At 36.0% G+C, this 26586-nt stretch overlaps 1 protein-coding gene across 2 annotated transcripts in view; it reads left to right on the forward strand.

Annotated features, from left to right (window-relative positions):
- The first annotated feature begins 3256 nt into the window (after positions 1–3256).
- slc39a8 (solute carrier family 39 member 8) overlaps positions 3257–26586 on the forward strand; it is an 84255-nt gene continuing 60925 nt past the window's right edge. Inside the window, exons 1-2 of one of the 2 annotated variants that reach the window (XM_065025956.1) lie at positions 3257–3876; positions 13058–13220. In XM_065025956.1, coding sequence (XP_064882028.1) covers positions 3649–3876; positions 13058–13220 — 391 coding nt within the window. In that variant the 5' untranslated portion in view covers positions 3257–3648. The remainder of the gene's footprint in view (positions 3877–13057; positions 13221–26586) is intronic. The other variant, XM_065025957.1, reaches the window with a different exon arrangement.

Consider the following 26586-nt stretch of genomic DNA (forward strand, 5'->3'; position numbering starts at 1 on the left):
GCCCCACGGGTCTTGGTTGGTCTTGGTTGGAGCCTCACGGGTCTTGGTTGGTCTTGCTTGGAGCCCCACGGGTCTTGGTTGGAGCCCCACGGGTCTTGGTTGGAGCCCCACGGGTCTTGGTTGAAGCCCCACGGGTCTTGGTTGGAGCCCCACGGGTCTTGGTTGGAGCCCCACAGGTCTTGGTTGGAGCCCCACGGGTCTTGGTTGGAGCCCCACAGGTCTTGGTTGGAGCCCCACGGGTCTTGGTTGGTCTTGGTTGGAGCCCCATGGGCCCTGGTCAAAAGGTGTGCACTATATAGGGATTGGGTGCCATTTCGGACATACTTACTGATCCTCTACCCAATACCCAACAGCTAAACCCTCTCTATCACCTCTTTGAGAGATGTATACTGATCCCCTACAGTACCCAGTACATCCAGAAATTCCTAAACTAAAATAATACTGCGATATACTTTATCTTGGAAGTTTAACACTCCTACTCAGGTATGTGGATGAACAATGTTGTTTGTGAGATTCAATGTAAATAAGGAATTTGCAATAATAGTAAATGTAGATACATTTTAGATTTGTATTTCAGACTAGATTAGTAGTTCAGACTAGATTAGTAGTTCAGACAAGATTAGTAGTTCAGACTAGATTAGTAGTTCAGATTAGATTAGTCTATTTTAAACTAGATTAGTCTATTTCAGATTAGATTAGTCTATTTCAGACTAGATTAGTAGTTCAGATTAGATTAGTCTATTTCAGACTAGATTAGTAGTTTAGATTAGTCTATTTCAGATTAGATTAGTCTATTTTAAACTAGATTAGTCTATTTCAGATTAGATTAGTCTATTTCAGACTAGATTAGTATTTCAGATTAGATTTGTCTATTTCAGACTAGATTAGTATTTCAGATTAGATTAGTCTATTTCCGATTAGATTAGTCTATTTCAGATTAGATTAGTCTATTTCAGACTAGATTAGTCTATTTCCGATTAGATTAGTCTATTTCAGATTAGATTAGTCTATTTCAGACTAGATTAGTCTATTTCAGATTAGATTAGTCTATTTCAGACTAGATTAGTCTATTTCAGATTAGATTAGTCTATTTCAGACTAGATTAGTGTATTTTAGATTAGTCTATTTCAGACTAGATTAGTCTATTTCAGGTTAGATTAGTCTATTTCAGATTAGATTCATCTATTTCAGACTAGATTAGTCTATTTCAGATTAGATTAGTCTATTTCAGATTAGATTAGTCTATTTCAGACTAGATTAGTCTATTTCAGATTAGATTAGTCTATTTCAGACTAGATTAGTCTATTTCAGATTAGATTAGTCTATTTCAGACTAGATTAGTCTATTTCAGATTAGATTAGTCTATTTCAGACTAGATTAGTCTATTTTAGATTAGTCTATTTCAGACTAGATTAGTCTATTTCAGGTTAGATTAGTCTATTTCAGATTAGATTCATCTATTTCAGACTAGATTAGTCTATTTCAGATTAGATTGGTCTATTTCAGACTAGATTAGTCTATTTCAGATTAGATTAGTCTATTTCAGACTAGATGATTAGTCTATTTCAGACTAGATAAGTCTATTTCCGATTAGATTAGTCTATTTCAGACTAGATTAGTCTATTTCAGACTAGATTAGTCTATTTCAGATTAGATTAGTCTATTTCAGATTAGATTAGTCTATTTCAGACTAGATTAGTCTATTTCCGATTAGATTAGTCTATTTCAGATTAGATTAGTCTATTTCAGACTAGATTAGTCTATTTCAGATTAGATTAGTCTATTTCAGATTAGATTAGTCTATTTCAGACTAGATTAGTCTATTTCAGATTAGATTAGTCTATTTCAGACTAGATTAGTCTATTTCAGATTAGATTAGTCTATTTCAGACTAGATTAGTCTATTTCAGATTAGATCAGTCTATTTCAGATTAGATTAGTCTATTTCAGACTAGATTAGTCTATTTTAGATTAGTCTATTTCAGACTAGATTAGTCTATTTCAGGTTAGATTAGTCTATTTCAGATTAGATTCATCTATTTCAGACTAGATTAGTCTATTTCAGATTAGATTAGTCTATTTCAGATTAGATTAGTCTATTTCAGACTAGATTAGTCTATTTCAGATTAGATTAGTCTATTTCAGACTAGATTAGTCTATTTTAGATTAGTCTATTTCAGACTAGATTAGTCTATTTCAGGTTAGATTAGTCTATTTCAGATTAGATTCATCTATTTCAGACTAGATTAGTCTATTTCAGATTAGATTAGTCTATTTCAGATTAGATTAGTCTATTTCAGACTAGATTAGACAGATTAGATTAGTCTATTTCAGACTAGATTAGATTTTAGATTAGTCTATTTCAGACTAGATTAGTCTATTTCAGGTTAGATTAGTCTATTTCAGATTAGATTCATCTATTTCAGACTAGATTAGTCTATTTCAGATTAGATTAGTCTATTTCAGACTAGATGAGTCTATTTCAGACTAGATGATTAGTCTATTTCAGACTAGATTAGTCTATTTCGGATTAGATTAGTCTATTTCAGATTAGATTAGTCTATTTCAGACTAGATTAGTCTATTTCAGACTAGATTAGTCTATTTCAGACTAGATTAGTCTATTTTAGATTAGTCTATTTCAGACTAGATTAGTCTATTTCAGGTTAGATTCATCTATTTCAGATTAGATTAGTCTATTTCAGATTAGATTAGTCTATTTCAGACTAGATTAGTCTATTTCAGATTAGATTAGTCTATTTCAGACTAGATTAGTCTATTTCAGATTAGATTAGTCTATTTCCGAATAGATTAGTCTATTTCAGATTATATTAGTCTATTTCAGAATAAATTAGTCTATTTCAGACTAGAATATAATGCCAATGTTCTGGGTGAGGCTTTTAGTACCGTTACTGTGTCATTGGGTGAAGTGATATCCACTTTCCACAATGAGGCAGTAAGAACCTTACCTAAGAAGTTCCCTTTATATTTCACAAGGGTTTCAGTGTCCCAGCTCCACAAACTACACATGTTAACACACGGATTGAAGCAACAGTCCATTTTACCATTAGGAATTTGGCACTCCCTGTTACATGTGCGTTTTTCTCACAGGGGGCTCTCAATTTATCCCCATTTAACCCGCCGTTTTAATGTTGTAATACGGTAATTCAGTGAACACGTTGGCAAGTAAGTGAAAAAGTCACAAAGAACCCATTGAAACAGCCCCCCCTGTGCCACTAAATGTCGTAGAAACAGTCACCTCAATATTCGCCTTCCAACCGGCTCATGCCGAGGTGATCTTTGAACCGCTGGATCGCTTTCTAATCTCTGCAACTACTGATAGCATAGCCCTGCTAGGATTCATTCAGTGAACATCCCAGAACGAACGGAGTCGAATGTGCAACAGGACCTGTCTTTATCATTGCAGTCCTTATTATAATGACATGTAACGGAAAGTTAAAGGAAATAGCTTTGGATCGATGAACACTTTGCCTCGCTGAAAAGCGTTCCTTCCGTTTTTTCTGTAGGATTGTAAAGCATATTTATTTCAATGAAAACTCCATGCAGTATTTACACGTTTTCTCTTTAGAGCAAGCGACGCATCAAAACTTTCTCCAGCGCGACTCCAGGTTCAGTCCTCGCCAGATATAATGTATCACTTCGGATCTTTAGTGACGTGCGCGCTTCTTTTTATTTCATTATCGAATTGTGTACAAGTGGACAGTAAGAAAGGACAAGGCTTTCTTGAGGACATATTGCGGTTTTACGGTGAAAATGGCTCTATTTCAACAGCAAACCTCGAACACTTTCTGCTGCTAATATCAACCAGAAGACCAGCTTTTATTGTGGATGAGGAAAACCCACTTATCAATTCTGAGGTACAGTGCGCCATATATTTAAGGCCATTTAACAACTTTCCTCCCCAAACAGTGTTTCCCCCACCATGGATATTGTATTGATCTTCTTATTCACTACTATTCTGCTAGCAGTCCTGACGATGACGTCACTGTCATATGGTTAATGAGGAAACCGTGGAAATTAAAACCTTGCGTTCCAGAAAATGTCAAGGTGGATAACTCATTCAACGATATTACATTTTAATCCGTTTCTACGGTGCTTATAAGCAAATGCAAGAAGGTATCAATTTGGTTTTTTTAAGACCACTGTTGAAAAATACAATGTTCAGTAATTACTTACTCAGCACAATGTAATGCAATTAACGGTCTTATTTTTATGGAAGCCTATTGAGATATTAAGTCATAATAATGACAAAGTAAGTCATAATCATGAGATAGCACGTTTTTATTATGCAATAGTAACCCAGCTAGCTCATTTGATTCCTTGGAAGTTGTTGGAACGTACAATGTTTGGTTTCCCATTGGTTCTGGGAACGAAGCCATAAGTTTCTTGACCGGTAAAACTGAACTTTTTTTCCCCAATGTTCTGAGAACTGAAGCGAAAATGCCTTTCTGGAAACATTTATTGGTAGGTTACAGGGATGTTCTGAGAACGTTTTACTCTGGTTCTTTGAAAGTTCAGTTTTTCCTTGAAATTAAAATGATGAAAACTGAAATTATCTTAAAAAATTTCACCGAATGTTCCAATTAGATTTTTATTAACACTGCTAGCTTCTTTTGGGTAAACTTTTTTTAAAATAATTCCAAGCACAAATAGGACACTTGGAAATTCATTACCTTAGGCATTAATCATGCAAACACACATTTCTTTATTGTGACACGGCATCAGTGAGATTTGAACCTATAATCCTCTATTCTCTGTCAATGGAATGAATCCACTGGGCAACCAAGATGGAGCGAACATTTTAATCTATTCGAACCACTGAAACTAAAACTAAAAATAATCATTAAAAAACTATTTAGTCATCTAAAATAATTAACAAACCCGTTTGAAAAAATAAACAATCTTTGACTCTAAAATAAAAATATAAACATAATTAATTATGTTCAATTAGTTTCTCTCTAAATAGTGGGTGAAACATTTATCGGGTTTTCAAGCTTTTTTTCTAATGGGGTTTTCAAGTTTCAGAATCTGCGGGTCCCAATGAGATTGACTTTAATTTAAAGGTAGACTCAGCAAGTGTGACGTTGCAAGGAGCAGCACCACAGATATTGGTTGCATTCTACTGCTCGGACGTTGCATGCATCAACCAATGGTTGCGTGCCACATCATCGACTGTGCAGTCGGGTACCAGCTTGCAATAGCATGCTGATGCATGTCATAGTATGCATTCTGAGAACCCTGTGTTTCTTAGAGCTTGGTCAAAGCGTGGTTGTCCTATGGTTGTTCTGCATACAACCTTCCCACAACGTTCTGGGAATGGTGCAGGATAGATAGTTGCTTGGCTTTGGAGCATTCTCACCACATTTAAGGAACTTGGCAACAAAAAAAAATGTTATTTTCATGATATTTCATTACTTTAACAGAACGTTTCCTAAAAGTTACATTTAATTTAAAGTTTGGTAACGTTCTAGGAATGTTCTCCAACTGGTTTGACATTGGGAATGTTTTCAAATTTGAGAATGTTAAGAAACAACTTGATTCTGTAGGAATTTAAATACTTCCGCAGAACATTTCCTACAGGTTTCCTCGTTGGTTCTGTTTTAAGGTCATGTTCTCAGAACATTAAGAAAACGTTCCATTAAAAAAAAAAAACACATGAAAACATTTAGTAACGTTCAAAGAAGGTTCTAAGAATGTTATTTAAAAAAAAAAACTTATACGGAACATTCCTTTCTCAGCTTAAAAATAAAAATAAAATATTCTATCTTGTTAAGTGTGTTCAGGTGTATTGGCTAATTGGCAACACCTGATCTGAGTGCTTGTTTTCTTTGAAATGTGGTCTGTTTGAATGGACTAAAATAAAAACAGCTTTTTAATGAGTAAAAAAAACAAAAACATGTTTATGTTGTCTTTATGGGAAGGAGCCATCCAATCCAGTGCAACCTTACAAATAACGACACTATTATCAATGTGGAACCAGACACCCAGCTCAATTTACAGCCTTGTTACTACAAATATAAAAGGTAAGATGAGAAGATGTCTTCAAGGTATGTTATGGGTAATTTACGTGGTAATAAATGATACATGACCATGTATATGTCTATTCATTCATATTCAGATGTTTCTTAGGTATTACTTTGAAACAGCCTTCCAGGACTGTATTACCAGTAACAAAATAGTCCTTACTTGTACTTACCTTTGGGACTAAAATGTGTTACCATATAATTACATTTTGTGAGTATTTTCCTTGGTATTTCATATATATATTACATTGAAATAGTGGTGTGACTTGGTTTTATCTGGTACTAGTGGTTTGACTAGGTATTATCTGGTACTAGTGGTGTGACTAGATAGTGGTGTGACTAGGTATTATCTGGTACTAGTGGTGTGACTAGGTAGTGGTGTGACTAGGTAGTATCTGGTACTAGTGGTGTGACTAGGTATTATATGGTAGTAGTGGTGTGACTAGGTATTATATGGTAGTAGTGGTGTGACTAGGTATTATATGGTACTAGTGGTGTGACTAGGTAGTGGTGTGACTAGGTATTATCTGGTACTAGTGGTGTGACTAGCTAGTGGTGTGACTAGGTAGTGGTGTGACTAGGTATTATATGGTAGTGGTGTGACTAGGTATTATATGGTACTAGTGGTGTGACTAGGTAGTGGTGTGACTAGGTAGTATCTGGTACTAGTGGTGTGACTAGGTATTATATGGTAGTAGTGGTGTGACTAGGTATTATATGGTAGTAGTGGTGTGACTAGGTATTATATGGTACTAGTGGTGTGACTAGGTAGTGGTGTGACTAGGTAGTATCTGGTACTAGTGGTGTGACTAGGTATTATCTGGTACTAGTGGTGTGACTAGGTAGTATCTGGTACTAGTGGTGTGACTAGGTAGTGGTGTGACTAGGTATTATATGGTACTAGTGGTGTGACTAGGTAGTATCTGGTACTAGTGGTGTGACTAGGTAGTGGTGTGACTAGGTATTATCTGGTACTAGTGGTGTGACTAGGTAGTGGTGTGACTAGGTATTATCTGGTACTAGTGGTGTGACTAGGTAGTGGTGTGACTAGGTATTATATGGTACTAGTGGTGTGACTAGGTAGTGGTGTGACTAGGTATTATCTGGTACTAATGGTGTGACTAGGTATTATATGGTACTAGTGGTGTGACTAGGTAGTGGTGTGACTAGGTATTATCTGGTACTAGTGGTGTGACTAGGTAGTGGTGTGACTAGGTATTATCTGGTACTAGTGGTGTGACTAGGTAGTGGTGTGACTAGGTATTATATGGTACTAGTGGTGTGACTAGGTAGTGGTGTGACTAGGTATTATCTGGTACTAGTGGTGTGACTAGGTAGTGGTTTGACTAGGTATTATATGGTACTAGTGGTGTGACTAGGTAGTGGTGTGACTAGGTATTATCTGGTACTAGTGGTGTGACTAGGTAGTGGTGTGACTAGGTATTATCTGATACTAGTGGTGTGACTAGGTAGTGGTGTGACTAGGTAGTTATATGGTACTAGGTAGTATGACTTAGGTACATTTCATTACATTTCATTATAGTACTACGGGTATTATCTGGCAATTTCTTCTTAGCTAGCTACCTGGCCCCCAATGGTGGAACAAACTGACTAGGACAGCGGAGTCAATCACCACCTTCCGGAGACACCTACCTCTTTAAGGTACTAGGATAGTGGATGTGATCCTTCTCCCCCCCTAAAAGATTTAGATAGTGTAAAGTGTGACTAGGTATTTTAATCTGGATACTATGACTTAAATGTAAATGTGTGACTAGGTATTATCTGGTACTAGTGGTGTGACTAGGTATTATATGGTACTAGTGGTGTGACTAGGTAGTATCTGGTACTAGTGGTGTGACTAGGTAGTGGTGTGACTAGGTATTATATGGTACTAGTGGTGTGACTAGGTAGTGGTGTGACTAGGTATTACTAGGTAGTGGTGTGACTAGGTAGTGGTGTGACTAGTGGTGTGACTGGTACTAGTGGTGTGACTAGGTAGTGGTGTGACTAGGTATTATATGGTACTAGTGGTGTGACTAGGTAGTGGTGTGACTAGGTATTATCTAGGTACTAGTGTGTGTGACTAGGTAGTGGTGTGACTAGGTAGTGGTGTGACTAGGTATTATATGGTACTAGTGGTGTGACTAGGTAGTGGTGTGACTAGGTATTATATGGTACTAGTGGTGTGACTAGGTATTATCTGGTACTAGTGGTGTGACTAGGTAGTGGTGTGACTAGGTATTATCTGGTACTAGTGGTGTGACTAGGTATTATCTGGTACTAGTGGTGTGACTAGGTAGTGGTGTGACTAGGTATTATATGGTACTAGTGGTGTGACTAGGTAGTGGTGTGACTAGGTATTATATGGTACTAGTGGTGTGACTAGGTAGTGGTGTGACTAGGTAGTGGTGTGACTAGGTAGTGGTGTGACTAGGTAGTGGTGTGACTAGGTATTATATGGTACTAGTGGTGTGACTAGGTAGTGGTGTGACTAGGTAGTGGTGTGACTAGGTATTATATGGTACTAGTGGTGTGACTAGGTAGTGGTGTGACTAGGTATTATATGGTACTAGTGGTGTGACTAGGTAGTGGTGTGACTAGGTAGTGGTGTGACTAGGTATTATCTGGTACTAGTGGTGTGACTAGGTAGTGGTGTGACTAGGTATTATATGGTACTAGTGGTGTGACTAGGTATTATCTGGTACTAGTGGTGTGACTAGGTATTATATGGTACTAGTGGTGTGACTAGGTAGTGGTGTGACTAGGTATTATATGGTACTAGTGGTGTGACTAGGTAGTGGTGTGACTAGGTATTATCTGGTACTAGTGGTGTGACTAGGTAGTGGTGTGACTAGGTATTATCTGGTACTAGTGGTGTGACTATGTATTGGTGTGACTAGGTAGTGGTGTGACTAGGTATTATATGGTACTAGTGGTGTGACTAGGTAGTGGTGTGACTAGGTATTATATGGTACTAGTGGTGTGACTAGGTAGTGGTGTGACTAGGTAGTGGTGTGACTAGGTATTATATGTTACTAGTGGTGTGACTAGGTAGTGGTGTGACTAGGTATTATATGGTACTAGTGGTGTGACTAGGTAGTGGTGTGACTAGGTATTATATGTTACTAGTGGTGTGACTAGGTATTATCTGGTACTAGTGGTGTGACTAGGTAGTGGTGTGACTAGGTATTATCTGGTACTAGTGGTGTGACTAGGTAGTGGTGTGACTAGGTAGTGGTGTGACTAGGTAGTGGTGTGACTAGGTAGTGGTGTGACTAGGTAGTGGTGTGACTAGGTATTATATGTTACTAGTGGTGTGACTAGGTAGTGGTGTGACTAGGTAGTGGTGTGACTAGGTAGTGGTGTGACTAGGTAATATATGGTACTAGTGGTGTGACTAGGTAGTGGTGTGACTAGGTATTATATGGTACTAGTGGTGTGACTAGGTAGTGGTGTGACTAGGTATTATATGGTACTAGTGGTGTGACTAGGTAGTATCTGGTACTAGTGGTGTGACTAGGTAGTGGTGTGACTAGGTATTGTATGGTACTAGTGGTGTGACTAGGTAGTATCTGGTACTAGTGGTGTGACTAGGTATTATATGGTACTAGTGGTGTGACTAGGTAGTGGTGTGACTAGGTATTATATGGTACTAGTGGTGTGACTAGGTAGTATCTGGTACTAGTGGTGTGACTAGGTAGTGGTGTGACTAGGTATTATATGGTACTAGTGGTGTGACTAGGTAGTATCTGGTACTAGTGGTGTGACTAGGTAGTGGTGTGACTAGGTAGTATCTGGTACTAGTGGTGTGACTAGGTATTATATGGTACTAGTGGTGTGACTAGGTAGTGGTGTGACTAGTGGTTAGAGTGTAGAGGTGGCAGGTAGTCTAGTGGTTAGAGTGTAGAGGAGGCAGGTAGCCTCGTGGTTAGAGTTTAGGTGCGGTAGGTAGCTTAGTGGTTAGAGTGTTGGGCCTGTAACCAAAAGGTTTTAAATCGAATCCTCAAGCTGACAAGGTAAAAATCTGTCGTTCTTCCCCTGATCAAGGCAGTTAATCCACTGTTCCTAGGCTGTCAGAGTAAATAAGAATTTGTTCTTAAAACTTCTCTAGGATAGGGGGCAGCATTTGGAATTTTGGATGAAAAGCAAGCCCAAATTCAACTGCCTGCTACTCATTCCCAGAATATAAGATATGCAGGTTATTAGTAGATTTGGATAGAAAACACTGTGAAGTTTCTAAAACTGTTTAAATCATGTCTGTGAGTATAACAGAACTTATGTAGCAGGCGAAACTCCGAGGACAAACCATTCAGATTCTTTTTTTTTTAGGTCACCCTCTTTTCATCGAGATTTCATTGGGAATCCAGATTTCTAAGGGTCTTGCTTGCAGTTCCTACCGCTTCCACTGGATGTCACCAGTCTTTAGAAATTGGTTGAGGTTATTCCTTTGTGTAATGAAGAAGTACGGCCATCTTAAACGAGGGTCACTTTATGTGTTCTGTTAGATAGAGGCGCGTGACCAGAAAGCATGCTTGAGTTTGTTTTCTTCCTGTATTGAACACAGATCATCCCGTCTTCAATTGTATCGATTATTTACTTTCAAAAATACCTAAAGTTGTATTACAAAAGTAGTTTGAAATGTTTTGGCAAAGTTTACAGGTAACTTTTGAGATATTTTGTAGTCACGTTGAGCAAGTTGGAACCGGTGTTTTTCTGGATCAAACGCACCAAATAAATGGACATTTTGGATATATATCGACGGAATTAATCGAACAAAAGGACCATTTGTGATGTTTATGGGAGATATTGGAGTGCCAACAGAAGAAGCTCATCAAAGGTAAAGCATGATTTATATTTTAATTTCTGCGTTTTGTGTCACGGCTGCAGGGTTGAAATATGCTTTCTCTCTTTTGGTTTTAGAGGTGCTCTCCTCAGATAATAGTAATAATAATATAATCGCATCGTTTGTTTTCGCCGAAAAGCCTTTTTCGAAATCTGACATGTTGGCTGGATTCACAACACGTGTAGCTTTAATTTGGTATCTTATGTCATGAAAGTTTTGATTTTTATAGTAATTTATTTGAATTTGGAGCTCTGCATTTTCTCTGGCTTTTGGCCAAGTGGGACCCTACCGTCCCACATATTCCAGAGAGGTTTTAACTGAGTTGCCTAGTTAAATAAAGGTTAAATAAATAAAAAATGTGTCTCATCATTATGACTTACTATCTCATATCTCATCATTACTATCTCATATCTCATCATTATGACTTACTATCTCATATCTCAAACTTACTATCTCATATCTCATCATTATGACTTACTACCTCATATCTCATCATTATGACTTACTATCTCATATCTCATCATTATGACTTACTATCTCATATCTCATCATTATGACTTACTATCTCATATCTCAAACTTACTATCTCATATCTCAAACTTACTATCTCATCATTATGACTTACTATCTCATATCTCAAACTTACTATCTCATATCTCATCATTATGACTTACTATCTCATATCTCAAACTTACTATCTCATATCTCAAACTTACTATCTCATATCTCATCATTATGACTTACTATCTCGTATCTCAAACTTAGTCTCATATCTCAAATATGACTCACTATCTCATAATTCTAACTAACTTTCTTATTACTTGTAGTCAGATCTTGGGGGGGGTTGGTGGTGGGAATGGGGCGTCCATATATTTTGATCAGCCAGGAAAATAAATATATATAAATAAATATATATAAATATATGTATAATGTATATAAATAAATATAAATAAATATATATATAAATAAATATATATAAATAAATATATATAAATATAAATATAAATAAAAATATAAATAAAAATATAAATAAATATATATAAATAAATAAATATATAAATATATATATAAATATATATATAAATATGTATAAATAAATATATAAATATAAATAAATATATAAATAAATATATAAATATATATATAAATAAATATATAAATATATATATAAATAAATATATATAAATAAATATATATATATATAAATATATATATATAAATATATAAATAAATAAATATATATATAAATAAAAATATAAATAAAAATATAAATAAATATATATAAATAAATAAATATATAAATATATATATAAATATGTATAAATAAATATATATACATAAATAAATATATAAATAAATATATAAATATATATATAAATATGTATAAATAAATATATAAATGTATAAATAAATATATAAATAAATATATAAATATATATATAAATATGTATAAATAAATATATAAATGTATAAATATATATATAAATAAATATATAAATATATATATAAATAAATATATATAAATAAATATATATATAAATAAAAATAAAAATAAAAATATAAATAAATATATATAAATAAATAAATATATAAATATATATATAAATAAATATATAAATATATATATAAATAAATATATATATAAATAAAATATATAAATAAAAATATAAATAAATATAAATAAATAAATAAATATATAAATATATATATAAATAAATATATAAATATATATATAAATAAATATATATAAATAAATATATATACATATATATATATATATATATAAATATATAAATAAATAAATATATATATAAATAAAAATATAAATAAAAATATAAATAAATATATATAAATAAATAAATATATAAATATATATATAAATATGTATAAATAAATATATATACATAAATAAATATATAAATAAATATATAAATATATATATAAATATGTATAAATAAATATATATACATAAATAAATATATAAATATATTACATGAATATGTTGGATCGTATTAATGTCTTATTCAATCACCATCACTGCTGCATCTGGAATGATCCCTTATTGTTCCATTATATCACAGTTATAAACATAACACATGGCTAAATGGCAACACGCTGTGTTATATCCTAATGTTGACAGTAATGTGAACCCCTTCTCTCTGTCCCCTGCAGTGTCCCTCTGTGGGCCAGATCTTGTCCCACTACGAGTTGACTAACGCCAGTCAGCTGACAGTGGAGCATCTGGAGAGGATCTGTCCTGCTGTGTTGACTCAGGTGCTGCTGCCCTCCTGCCCATATAAAAACCCCACGGCCCTGCATCCTGTTACCTACCACGGTGAGTACCATATTAACCCACGGTACTGAAACCTGTTACCTACCACGGTGAGTACCATATTAACCCACGGCCCTGCATCCTGTTACCTACCATGGTGAGTACCATATTAACCCACGGCCCTGCATCCTGTTACCTACCACGGTGAGTACCATATTAACCCACGGTACTGAAACCTGTTACCTACCACGGTGAGTACCATATTAACCCACGGCCCTGCATCCTGTTACCTACCACGGTGAGTACCATATTAACCCACGGTACTGAAACCTGTTACCTACCACGGTGAGTACGGTACTGAAACCTGTTACCTACCACGGTGAGTACCATATTAACCCACGGCCCTGCATCCTGTTACCTACCACGGTGAGTACCATATTAACCCACGGTACTGAAACCTGTTACCTACCACGGTGAGTACCATATTAACCCTCGGTACTGAAACCTGTTACCTACCACGGTGAGTACCATATTAACCCACGGCCCTGCATCCTGTTACCTACCACGGTGAGTACCATATTAACCCACGGCCCTGCATCCTGTTACCTACCACGGTGAGTACCATATTAACCCACGGCCCTGCATCCTGTTACCTACCACGGTGAGTACCATATTAACCCACGGTACTGAAACCTGTTACCTACCACGGTGAGTACCATATTAACCCTTGGTACTGAAACCTGTTACCTACCACGGTGAGTACCATATTAACCCACGGTACTGAAACCTGTTACCTACCAACGCGTGGCCATTGCCGTGGTGAGAGAGAGAAGCAAATAGAAAATGTACCTGAATTAACGCTTGATGCCCCTGTGCTATACGAACCACGAGTTAAAGCTTGATACACCTGTTCTGGTCCATATGGACCTGAGACTCAGCTTTATAATCAACCTCATTGTTCTTGGGGACAGAGGGAGCATGAAGGAATGAGATGATTATCTGGGCTGTTGAGAACACACACACACACACACATACACACACACACACACGCTCACTGATAGCTAGCTGATGATAGCAGCAATGTTTCAGATGCACATTCCTGCAGGGAGCAATTCCTGTGTGTGATCAAAGAAAACCCAATGTGCCCTAATACTGTCATAAGATATCCTTACTACCCCAAAGTACCCTATAACCTAATACTGTCATAAGATATCCTTACTACCCCGAAGTACCCTACCTATAACCTAATACTGTCATAAGATATCCTTACTACCCCAAAGTACCCTACCTATAACCTAATACTGTCATAAGATATCCTTACTACCCCAAAGTACCCTATAACCTAATACTGTCATAAGATATCCTTACTACCCCAAAGTACCCTACCCATAACCTAATACTGTCATAAGATATCCTTATTACCCCAAAGTACCCTATAACCTAATACTGTCATAAGATATCCTTACTATCCCAAAGTACCCATAACCTAATACTGTCATAAGATATCCTTACTACCCCAAAGTACCCTATAACCTAATACTGTCATAAGATATCCTTACTATCCCAAAGTACCCTATAACCTAATACTGTCATAAGATATCCTTACTACCCCAAAGTACCCTATAACCTAATACTGTCATAAGATATCCTTACTACCCCGAAGTACCCCATAACCTAATACTGTCATAAGATATCCTTATTACCCCAAAGTACCCATAACCTAATACTGTCATAAGATATCCTTATTACCCCAAAGTACCCTATAACCTAATACTGTCATAAGATATCCTTACTACCCCGAAGTACCCCATAACCTAATACTGTCATAAGATATCCTTATTACCCCAAAGTACCCATAACCTAATACTGTCATAAGATATCCTTACTACCCCAAAGTACCCTATAACCTAATACTGTCATAAGATATCCTTACTACCCCAAAGTACCCTACCCATAACCTAATACTGTCATAAGATATCCTTACTACCCCAAAGTACCCTATAACCTAATACTGTCATAAGATATCCTTACTACCCCAAAGTACCCTATAACCTAATACTGTCATAAGATATCCTTACTACCCCAAAGTACCCTATAACCTAATACTGTCATAAGATATCCTTACTACCCCAAAGTACCCTATAACCTAATACTGTCATAAGATATCCTTACTACCCCAAAGTACCCTATAACCTAATACTGTTATAAGATATCCTTACTACCCCAAAGTACCCATAACCTAATACTGTCATAAGATATCCTTACTACCCCAAAGTACCCCATAACCTAATACTGTCATAAGATATCCTTATTACCCCAAAGTACCCATAACCTAATACTGTCATAAGATATCCTTACTACCCCAAAGTACCCTATAACCTAATACTGTTATAAGATATCCTTACTACCCCAAAGTACCCATAACCTAATACTGTCATAAGATATCCTTACTACCCCAAAGTACCCTATAACCTAATACTGTCATAAGATATCCTTACTACCCCAAAGTACCCTATAACCTAATACTGTCATAACATATCCTTACTACCCCAAAGTACCCTATAACCTAATACTGTCATAAGATATCCTTACTACCCCAAAGTACCCTATAACCTAATACTGTCATAAGATATCCTTACTACCCCAAAGTACCCTATAACCTAATACTGTTATAAGATATCCTTACTACCCCAAAGTACCCATAACCTAATACTGTCATAAGATATCCTTACTACCCCAAAGTACCCTATAACCTAATACTGTTATAAGATATCCTTACTATCCCAAAGTACCCTATAACCTAATACTGTCATAAGATATCCTTACTACCCCAAAGTACCCATAACCTAATACTGTTATAAGATATCCTTAAGCTTTCATCTAATACTGTCATAAGATATCTTAGGTACCCCAAAGTACCCATATAACCTAATACTGTCATAAGATGATCCTTACTACCCCAAAGTACCCTATTGATACTGTGATAAGTATTGATGCTGTGATGGGTATTGATGCCCAAAGTATTGATGCTGTGATAGTATTGATACTGTGATAAGATATCCTGATGCAAAGTGATGGTATAACCTAATACTGTTATAAGATGATCCTTACTCAAAGTATTAATGCTGTCATAAGATATTTATGCCCCAAAGTATTGATAACCTAATACTGTCATATTGATGCTTGACAGTATTGATGCCCAAAGTACCCTATAACCTAATACTGTTATAAGATATCCTTACTACCCCAAAGTACCCTATTGATACTAAGATATCCTTCTATCCCAAAGTACAGTATTGATACTGTCATAAGATATTGATGCTGTGATACCCTATATGGTATTGATGCTGTTATATTGATGCTTGATCAGTCTGCTGCTGTCTGATGGTATAGATGCTGTGATGGTATTGATGCTGTGATGGTATTGATGCTGTGATGGTATTGATGCTGTGATGGTATTGATGCTGTGATGGTATTGATGCTGTGATCAGTATTGATGCTGTGATGGTATTGATGCTGTGATCAGTATTGATGCTGTGATGGTATAGATGCTGTGATGGTATTGATGCTGTGATCAGTATTGATGCTGTGATGGTATTGATGCTGCGATCGGTATTGATGCTGTGATGGTATTGATGCTGTGATCAGTATTGATGTTGTGATGGGTATTGATGCTGTGATCAGTATTGATGCTGTGATGGTATTGATGCTGTGATGGTATTGATGCTGTGATCAGTATTGATGCTGTGATGGTATTGATGCTGTGATGGTATTGATGCTGTGATCGGTATTGATGCTGCGATCGGTATTGATGCTGTGATGGTATTGATGCTGTGATCAGTATTGATGCTGTGATGGTATTGATGCTGTGATGGTATTGATGCTGTGATCAGTATTGATGCTGTGATCAGTATTGATGCTGTGATCAGTATTGATGCTGTGATGGTATTGATGCTGTGATGGTATTGATGCTGTGATCAGTATTGATGCTGTGATCAGTATTGATGCTGTGATGGTATTGATGCTGTGATGGTATTGATGCTGTGATGGTATTGATGCTGTGATGGTATTGATGCTGTGATCAGTATTGATGCCGTGATGGTATTGATGCTGTGATGGTATTGATGCTGTGATCAGTATTGATGCTGTGATGGTATTGATGCTGTGATGGTATTGATGCTGTGATCAGTATTGATGCTGACGTGAACAGTTTTAAATGATTAGGACACTAGGCCTGTTTTAAATGATTAGGACACTAGGCCTGTTTTAAATGATTAGGACACTAGGCCTGTTTTAAATGATTAGGACACTAGGCCAGTTTTAAATGATTAGGACACTAGGCCTGTTTTAAATGATTAGGACACTAGGCCTGTTTTAAATGATTAGGACACTAGGCCTGTTTTAAATGATTAGGACACTAGGCCTGTTTTAAATTATTAGGACACTAGGCCTGTTTTAAATGATTAGGACACTAGGCCAGTTTTAAATGATTAGGACACTAGGCCTGTTTTAAATGATTAGGACACTAGGCCTGTTTTAAATGATTAGGACACTAGGCCTGTTTTAAATGATTAGGACACTAGGCCTGTTTTAAATGATTAGGACACTAGGCCAGTTTTAAATGATTAGGACACTAGGCCAGTTTTAAATGATTAGGACACTAGGCCTGTTTTAAATGATTAGGACACTAGGCCAGTTTTAAATGATTAGGACACTAGGCCTGTTTTAAATGATTAGGACACTAGGCCTGTTTTAAATGATTAGGACACTAGGCCTGTTTTAAATGATTAGGACACTAGGCCAGTTTTAAATGATTAGGACACTAGGCCAGTTTTAAATGATTAGGACACTAGGCCAGTTTTAAATGATTAGGACACTAGGCCTGTTTTAAATGATTAGGACACTAGGCCTGTTTTAAATGATTAGGACACTAGGCCTGTTTTAAATGATTAGGACACTAGGCCTGTTTTAAATGATTAGGACACTAGGCCTGTTTTAAATGATTAGGACACTAGGCCTGTTTTAAATGATTAGGACACTAGGCCTGTTTTAAATGATTAGGACATGTGAACTGTTTTAAATGATTAGGACACTAGGCCTGTTTTAAATGATTAGGACACTAGGCCTGTTTTAAATTATTAGGACACTAGGCCTGTTTTAAATTATTAGGACACTAGGCCAGTTTTAAATGATTAGGACACTAGCCCTGTTTTAAATGATTAGGACACTAGGCCTGTTTTAAATGATTAGGACACTAGGCCAGTTTTAAATGATTAGGACACTAGGCCTGTTTTAAATGATTAGGACACTAGGCCTGTTTTAAATGATTAGGACACTAGGCCTGTTTTAAATGATTAGGACACTAGGCCTGTTTTAAATGATTAGGACACTAGGCCAGTTTTAAATGATTAGGACACTAGGCCTGTTTTAAATGATTAGGACACTAGGCCTGTTTTAAATGATGAGAACACTAGGCCTATTTTAAATGATTAGGACATGTGAACAGTTTTAAATGATTAGGACACTAGGCCTGTTTTAAATGATTAGGACACCAGGCCTGTTTTAAATGATTAGGACACTAGGCCTGTTTTAAATGATTAGGACACTAGGCCTGTTTTAAATGATTAGGACACTAGGCCTGTTTTAAATGATTAGGACACTAGGCCTGTTTTAAATGATTAGGACACTAGGCCTGTTTTAAATGATTAGGACACTAGGCCTGTTTTAAATGATTAGGACACTAGGCCTGTTTTAAATGATTAGGACACTAGCCCTGTTTTAAATGATTAGGACACTAGGCCAGTTTTAAATGATTAGGACACTAGGCCTGTTTTAAATGATTAGGACACTAGGCCTGTTTTAAATGATTAGGACACTAGGCCTGTTTTAAATTATTAGGACACTAGGCCAGTTTTAAATGATTAGGACACTAGGCCTGTTTTAAATGATTAGGACACTAGGCCTGTTTTAAATGATTAGGACACTAGGCCTGTTTTAAATTATTAGGACACTAGGCCTGTTTTAAATGATTAGGACACTAGGCCTGTTTTAAATGATTAGGACACTAGGCCAGTTTTAAATGATTAGGACATGTGAACAGTTTTAAATTATTAGGACACTAGGCCTGTTTTAAATGATTAGGACACTAGGCCTGTTTTAAATGATTAGGACACTAGGCCTGTTTTAAATGATTAGGACACTAGGCCTGTTTTAAATGATTAGGACACTAGGCCAGTTTTAAATGATTAGGACACTAGGCCTGTTTTAAATGATTAGGACACTAGGCCAGTTTTAAATGATTAGGACACTAGGCCTGTTTTAAATGATTAGGACACTAGGCCTGTTTTAAATGATTAGGACACTAGGCCTGTTTTAAATGATTAGGACACTAGGCCTGTTTTAAATGATTAGGACACTAGGCCTGTTTTAAATGATTAGGACACTAGGCCTGTTTTAAATTATTAGGACACTAGGCCTGTTTTAAATGATTAGGACATGTGAACAGTTTTAAATGATTAGGACACTAGGCCTGTTTTAAATGATTAGGACATGTGAACAGTTTTAAATGATTAGGACACTAGGCCTGTTTTAAATGATTAGGACACTGGGCCTGTTTTAAATGATTAGGACACTAGGCCTGTTTTAAATGATTAGGACACTAGGCCTGTTTTAAATGATTAGGACACTAGGCCTGTTTTAAATGATTAGGACACTAGGCCAGTTTTAAATGATTAGGACATGTGAACAGTTTTAAATGATTAGGACACTAGGCCTGTTTTAAATGATTAGGACACTAGGCCTGTTTTAAATGATTAGGACACCAGGCCTGTTTTAAATGATTAGGACACTAGGCCTGTTTTAAATGATTAGGACACTAGGCCAGTTTTAAATGATTAGGACATGTGAACAGTTTTAAATGATTAGGACACTAGGCCTGTTTTAAATGATTAGGACACTAGGCCTGTTTTAAATGATTAGGACATGTGAACAGTTTTAAATGATTAGGACACTAGGCCTGTTTTAAATGATTAGGACACTAGGCCTGTTTTAAATGATTAGGACACTAGGCCTGTTTTAAATGATTAGGACACTAGGCCAGTTTTAAATGATTAGGACACTAGGCCTGTTTTAAATTATTAGGACACTAGGCCTGTTTTAAATGATTAGGACACTAGGCCTATTTTAAATGATTAGGACACTAGGCCTGTTTTAAATGATTAGGACACTAGGCCAGTTTTAAATGATTAGGACACTAGGCCTGTTTTAAATGATTAGGACACTAAGCCTGTTTTAAATGATTAGGACACTAGGCCTGTTTTAAATGATTAGGACACTAGGCCTGTTTTAAATGATTAGGACACTAGGCCTGTTTTAAATGATTAGGACACTAGGCCTGTTTTAAATGATTAGGACACTAGGCCTGTTTTAAATTATTAGGACACTAGGCCTGTTTTAAATGATTAGGACATGTGAACAGTTTTAAATGATTAGGACACTAGGCCTGTTTTAAATGATTAGGACATGTGAACAGTTTTAAATGATTAGGACACTAGGCCTGTTTTAAATGATTAGGACACTAGGCCTGTTTTAAATGATTAGGACACTAGGCCTGTTTTAAATGATTAGGACACTAGGCCAGTTTTAAATGATTAGGACATGTGAACAGTTTTAAATGATTAGGACACTAGGCCTGTTTTAAATGATTAGGACACTAGGCCTGTTTTAAATGATTAGGACACTAGGCCTGTTTTAAATGATTAGGACACTAGGCCAGTTTTAAATGATTAGGACATGTGAACAGTTTTAAATGATTAGGACACTAGGCCTGTTTTAAATGATTAGGACACTAGGCCTGTTTTAAATGATTAGGACACTAGGCCTGTTTTAAATGATTAGGACACTAGGCCTGTTTTAAATGATTAGGACACTAGGCCAGTTTTAAATGATTAGGACACTAGGCCTGTTTTAAATGATTAGGACACTAGGCCTGTTTTAAATGATTAGGACACTAGGCCTGTTTTAAATGATTAGGACACTAGGCCTGTTTTAAATGATTAGGACACTAGGCCTGTTTTAAATTATTAGGACACTAGGCCTGTTTTAAATGATTAGGACATGTGAACAGTTTTAAATGATTAGGACACTAGGCCTGTTTTAAATGATTAGGACACTAGGCCTGTTTTAAATGATTAGGACATGTGAACAGTTTTAAACGATTAGGACACTAGACCTGTTTTAAATGATTAGGACATGTGAACAGTTTTAAATGATTAGGACACTAGGCCTGTTTTAAATGATTAGGACACTAGGCCAGTTTTAAATGATTAGGACATGTGAACAGTTTTAAATGATTAGGACACTAGGCCTGTTTTAAATGATTAGGACACTAGGCCTGTTTTAAATGATTAGGACACTAGGCCTGTTTTAAATGATTAGGACACTAGGCCTGTTTTAAATGATTAGGACACTAGGCCAGTTTTAAATGATTAGGACACTAGGCCTGTTTTAAATGATTAGGACACTAGGCCTGTTTTAAATGATTAGGACACTAGGCCTGTTTTAAATGATTAGGACACTAGGCCTGTTTTAAATGATTAGGACACTAGGCCTGTTTTAAATTATTAGGACACTAGGCCTGTTTTAAATGATTAGGACATGTGAACAGTTTTAAATGATTAGGACACTAGGCCTGTTTTAAATGATTAGGACACTAGGCCTGTTTTAAATGATTAGGACATGTGAACAGTTTTAAACGATTAGGACACTAGACCTGTTTTAAATGATTAGGACATGTGAACAGTTTTAAATGATTAGGACACTAGGCCTGTTTTAAATGATTAGGACACTAGGACTGTTTTAAATGATTAGGACACTAGGCCTGTTTTAAATGATTAGGACACTAGGCCTGTTTTAAATGATTAGGACACTAGGCCTGTTTTAAATGATTAGGACACTAGGCCTGTTTTAAATGATTAGGACACTAGGCCTGTTTTAAATGATTAGGACACACTGTTTTAAATGATTAGGACACTAGGCCTGTTTTAAATGATTAGGACACTAGGCCTGTTTTAAATGATTAGGACACTAGGCCTGTTTTAAATGATTAGGACACTAGGCCTGTTTTAAATGATTAGGACACTAGGCCAGTTTTAAATGATTAGGACACTAGGCCTGTTTTAAATGATTAGGACACTAGGCCTGTTTTAAATGATTAGGACACTAGGCCTGTTTTAAATGATTAGGACACTAGGCCAGTTTTAAATGATTAGGACATGTGAACAGTTTTAAATGATTAGGACACTAGGCCTGTTTTAAATGATTAGGACACTAGGCCTGTTTTAAATGATTAGGACACTAGGCCTGTTTTAAATGATTAGGACACTAGGCCTGTTTTAAATGATTTAGGCCAGTTTTAAATGATTAGGACACTAGGCCTGTTTTAAATGATTAGGACACTAGGCCTGTTTTAAATGATTAGGACACTAGGCCTGTTTTAAATGATTAGGACACTAGGCCTGTTTTAAATGATTAGGACACTAGGCCTGTTTTAAATGATTAGGACACTAGGCCTGTTTTAAATGATTAGGACATGTGAACAGTTTTAAATGATTAGGACACTAGACCTGTTTTAAATGATTAGGACATGTGAACAGTTTTAAATGATTAGGACACTAGGCCTGTTTTAAATGATTAGGACACTAGGCCTGTTTTAAATGATTAGGACACTAGGCCTGTTTTAAATGATTAGGACACTAGGCCAGTTTTAAATGATTAGGACACTAGGCCTGTTTTAAATGATTAGGACACTAGGCCTGTTTTAAATGATTAGGACACTAGGCCTGTTTTAAATGATTAGGACACTAGGCCTGTTTTAAATGATTAGGACACTAGGCCAGTTTTAAATGATTAGGACACTAGGCCTGTTTTAAATGATTAGGACACTAAGCCTGTTTTAAATGATTAGGACACTAGGCCTGTTTTAAATGATTAGGACACTAGGCCTGTTTTAAATTTAGGCCTGTTTTAAATGATTAGGACACTAGGCCTGTTTTAAATGATTAGGACACTAGGCCTGTTTTAAATGATTAGGACACTAGAACAGTTTTAAATGATTAGGACACTAGGCCTGTTTTAAATGATTAGGACATGTGAACAGTTTTAAATGATTAGGACACTAGGCCTGTTTTAAATGATTAGGACACTAGGCCTGTTTTAAATGATTAGGACACTAGGCCTGTTTTAAATGATTAGGACACTAGGCCTGTTTTAAATGATTAGGACACTAGGCCTGTTTTAAATGATTAGGACACTAGGCCTGTTTTAAATGATTAGGACACTAGGCCTGTTTTAAATGATTAGGACACTAGGCCTGTTTTAAATGATTAGGACATGTGAACAGTTTTAAATGATTAGGACACTAGGCCTGTTTTAAATGATTAGGACACTAGGCCTGTTTTAAATGATTAGGACACTAGGCCTGTTTTAAATGATTAGGACACTAGGCCTGTTTTAAATGATTAGGACACTAGGCCTGTTTTAAATGATTAGGACACTAGGCCAGTTTTAAATGATTAGGACATGTGAACAGTTTTAAATGATTAGGACACTAGGCCTGTTTTAAATGATTAGGACACTAGGCCTGTTTTAAATGATTAGGACACTAGGCCTGTTTTAAATTATTAGGACACTAGGCCTGTTTTAAATGATTAGGACATGTGAACAGTTTTAAATGATTAGGACACTAGGCCTGTTTTAAATGATTAGGACATGTGAACAGTTTTAAATGATTAGGACACTAGGCCTGTTTTAAATGATTAGGACACTAGGCCTGTTTTAAATGATTAGGACACTAGGCCTGTTTTAAATGATTAGGACACTAGGCCAGTTTTAAATGATTAGGACACTAGGCCTGTTTTAAATGATTAGGACACTAGGCCTGTTTTAAATGATTAGGACACTAGGCCTGTTTTAAATGATTAGGACACTAGGCCTGTTTTAAATGATTAGGACACTAGGCCTGTTTTAAATGATTAGGACACTAGGCCTGTTTTAAATGATTAGGACACTAGGCCTGTTTTAAATGATTAGGACACTAGGCCTGTTTTAAATGATTAGGACACTAGGCCTGTTTTAAATGATTAGGACACTAGGCCTGTTTTAAATGATTAGGACACTAGGCCTGTTTTAAATGATTAGGACACTAGGCCTGTTTTAAATGATTAGGACACTAGGCCTGTTTTAAATGATTAGGACACTAGGCCAGTTTTAAATGATTAGGACACTAGGCCTGTTTTAAATGATTAGGACACTAGGCCAGTTTTAAATGATTAGGACATGTGAACAGTTTTAAATGATTAGGACACTAGGCCTGTTTTAAATGATTAGGACACTAGGCCTGTTTTAAATGATTAGGACACTAGGCCTGTTTTAAATGATTAGGACACTAGGCCTGTTTTAAATGATTAGGACACTAGGCCTGTTTTAAATGATTAGGACACTAGGCCAGTTTTAAATGATTAGGACATGTGAACAGTTTTAAATGATTAGGACACTAGGCCTGTTTTAAATGATTAGGACACTAGGCCTGTTTTAAATGATTAGGACACTAGGCCTGTTTTAAATGATTAGGACACTAGGCCAGTTTTAAATGATTAGGACACTAGGCCTGTTTTAAATGATTAGGACACTAGGCCAGTTTTAAATGATTAGGACACTAGGCCTGTTTTAAATGATTAGGACACTAGGCCTGTTTTAAATTATTAGGACACTAGGCCTGTTTTAAATGATTAGGACACTAGGCCTGTTTTAAATGATTAGGACACTAGGCCTGTTTTAAATGATTGGGACACTAGGCCTGTTTTAAATGATTAGGACACTAGGCCTGTTTTAAATGATTAGGACACTAGGAACAGTTTTAAATGATTAGGACACTAGGCCTGTTTTAAATGATTAGGACACTAGGCCTGTTTTAAATGATTAGGACACTAGGCCTGTTTTAAATGATTAGGACACTAGGCCTGTTTTAAATGATTAGGACACTAGGCCTGTTTTAAATGATTAGGACACTAGGCCTGTTTTAAATGATTAGGACACTAGGCCTGTTTTAAATGATTAGGACACTAGGCCTGTTTTAAATGATTAGGACACTAGTTTTAAATGATTAGGACACTAGGCCTGTTTTAAATGATTAGGACACTAGGCCTGTTTTAAATGATTAGGACATGTGAACAGTTTTAAATGATTAGGACACTAGGCCTGTTTTAAATGATTAGGACACTAGGACTGTTTTAAATGATTAGGACACTAGGCCTGTTTTAAATGATTAGGACACTAGGCCTGTTTTAAATGATTAGGACACTAGGCCTGTTTTAAATGATTAGGACACTAGGCCAGTTTTAAATGATTAGGACACTAGGCCTGTTTTAAATGATTAGGACACTAGGCCTGTTTTAAATGATTAGGACACTAGGCCTGTTTTAAATGATTAGGACACTAGGCCTGTTTTAAATGATTAGGACACTAGGCTTGTTTTAAATGATTAGGACACTAGGCCTGTTTTAAATGATTAGGACACTAAGCCTGTTTTAAATGATTAGGACACTAGGCCTGTTTTAAATGATTAGGACACTAGGCCTGTTTTAAATGATTAGGACATGTGAACAGTTTTAAACGATTAGGACACTAGCCTGTTTTAAATGATTAGGACATGTGAACAGTTTTAAATGATTAGGACACTAGGCCTGTTTTAAATGATTAGGACACTAGGCCTGTTTTAAATGATTAGGACACTAGGCCTGTTTTAAATGATTAGGACACTAGGCCTGTTTTAAATGATTAGGACACTAGGCCTGTTTTAAATGATTAGGACACTAGGCCAGTTTTAAATGATTAGGACACTAGGCCTGTTTTAAATGATTAGGACACTAGGCCTGTTTTAAATGATTAGGACACTAGGCCTGTTTTAAATGATTAGGACACTAGGCCTGTTTTAAATGATTAGGACACTAGGCCAGTTTTAAATGATTAGGACACTAGGCCTGTTTTAAATGATTAGGACACTAGGCCTGTTTTAAATGATTAGGACACTAGGCCTGTTTTAAATGATTAGGACACTAGGCCTGTTTTAAATGATTAGGACACTAGGCCTGTTTTAAATGATTAGGACACTAGGCCTGTTTTAAATGATTAGGACACTAGGCCTGTTTTAAATGATTGGGACACTAGGCCTGTTTTAAATGATTAGGACACTAGGCCTGTTTTAAATGATTAGGACATGTGAACAGTTTTAAATGATTAGGACACTAGGCCTGTTTTAAATGATTAGGACACTAGGCCTGTTTTAAATGATTAGGACACTAGGCCTGTTTTAAATGATTAGGACACTAGGCCTGTTTTAAATGATTAGGACACTAGGCCTGTTTTAAATGAT

This window comes from Oncorhynchus nerka, linkage group LG12 (assembly GCF_034236695.1).
Source record: "Oncorhynchus nerka isolate Pitt River linkage group LG12, Oner_Uvic_2.0, whole genome shotgun sequence".
NCBI classification, from domain to species: domain Eukaryota; kingdom Metazoa; phylum Chordata; class Actinopteri; order Salmoniformes; family Salmonidae; genus Oncorhynchus; species Oncorhynchus nerka.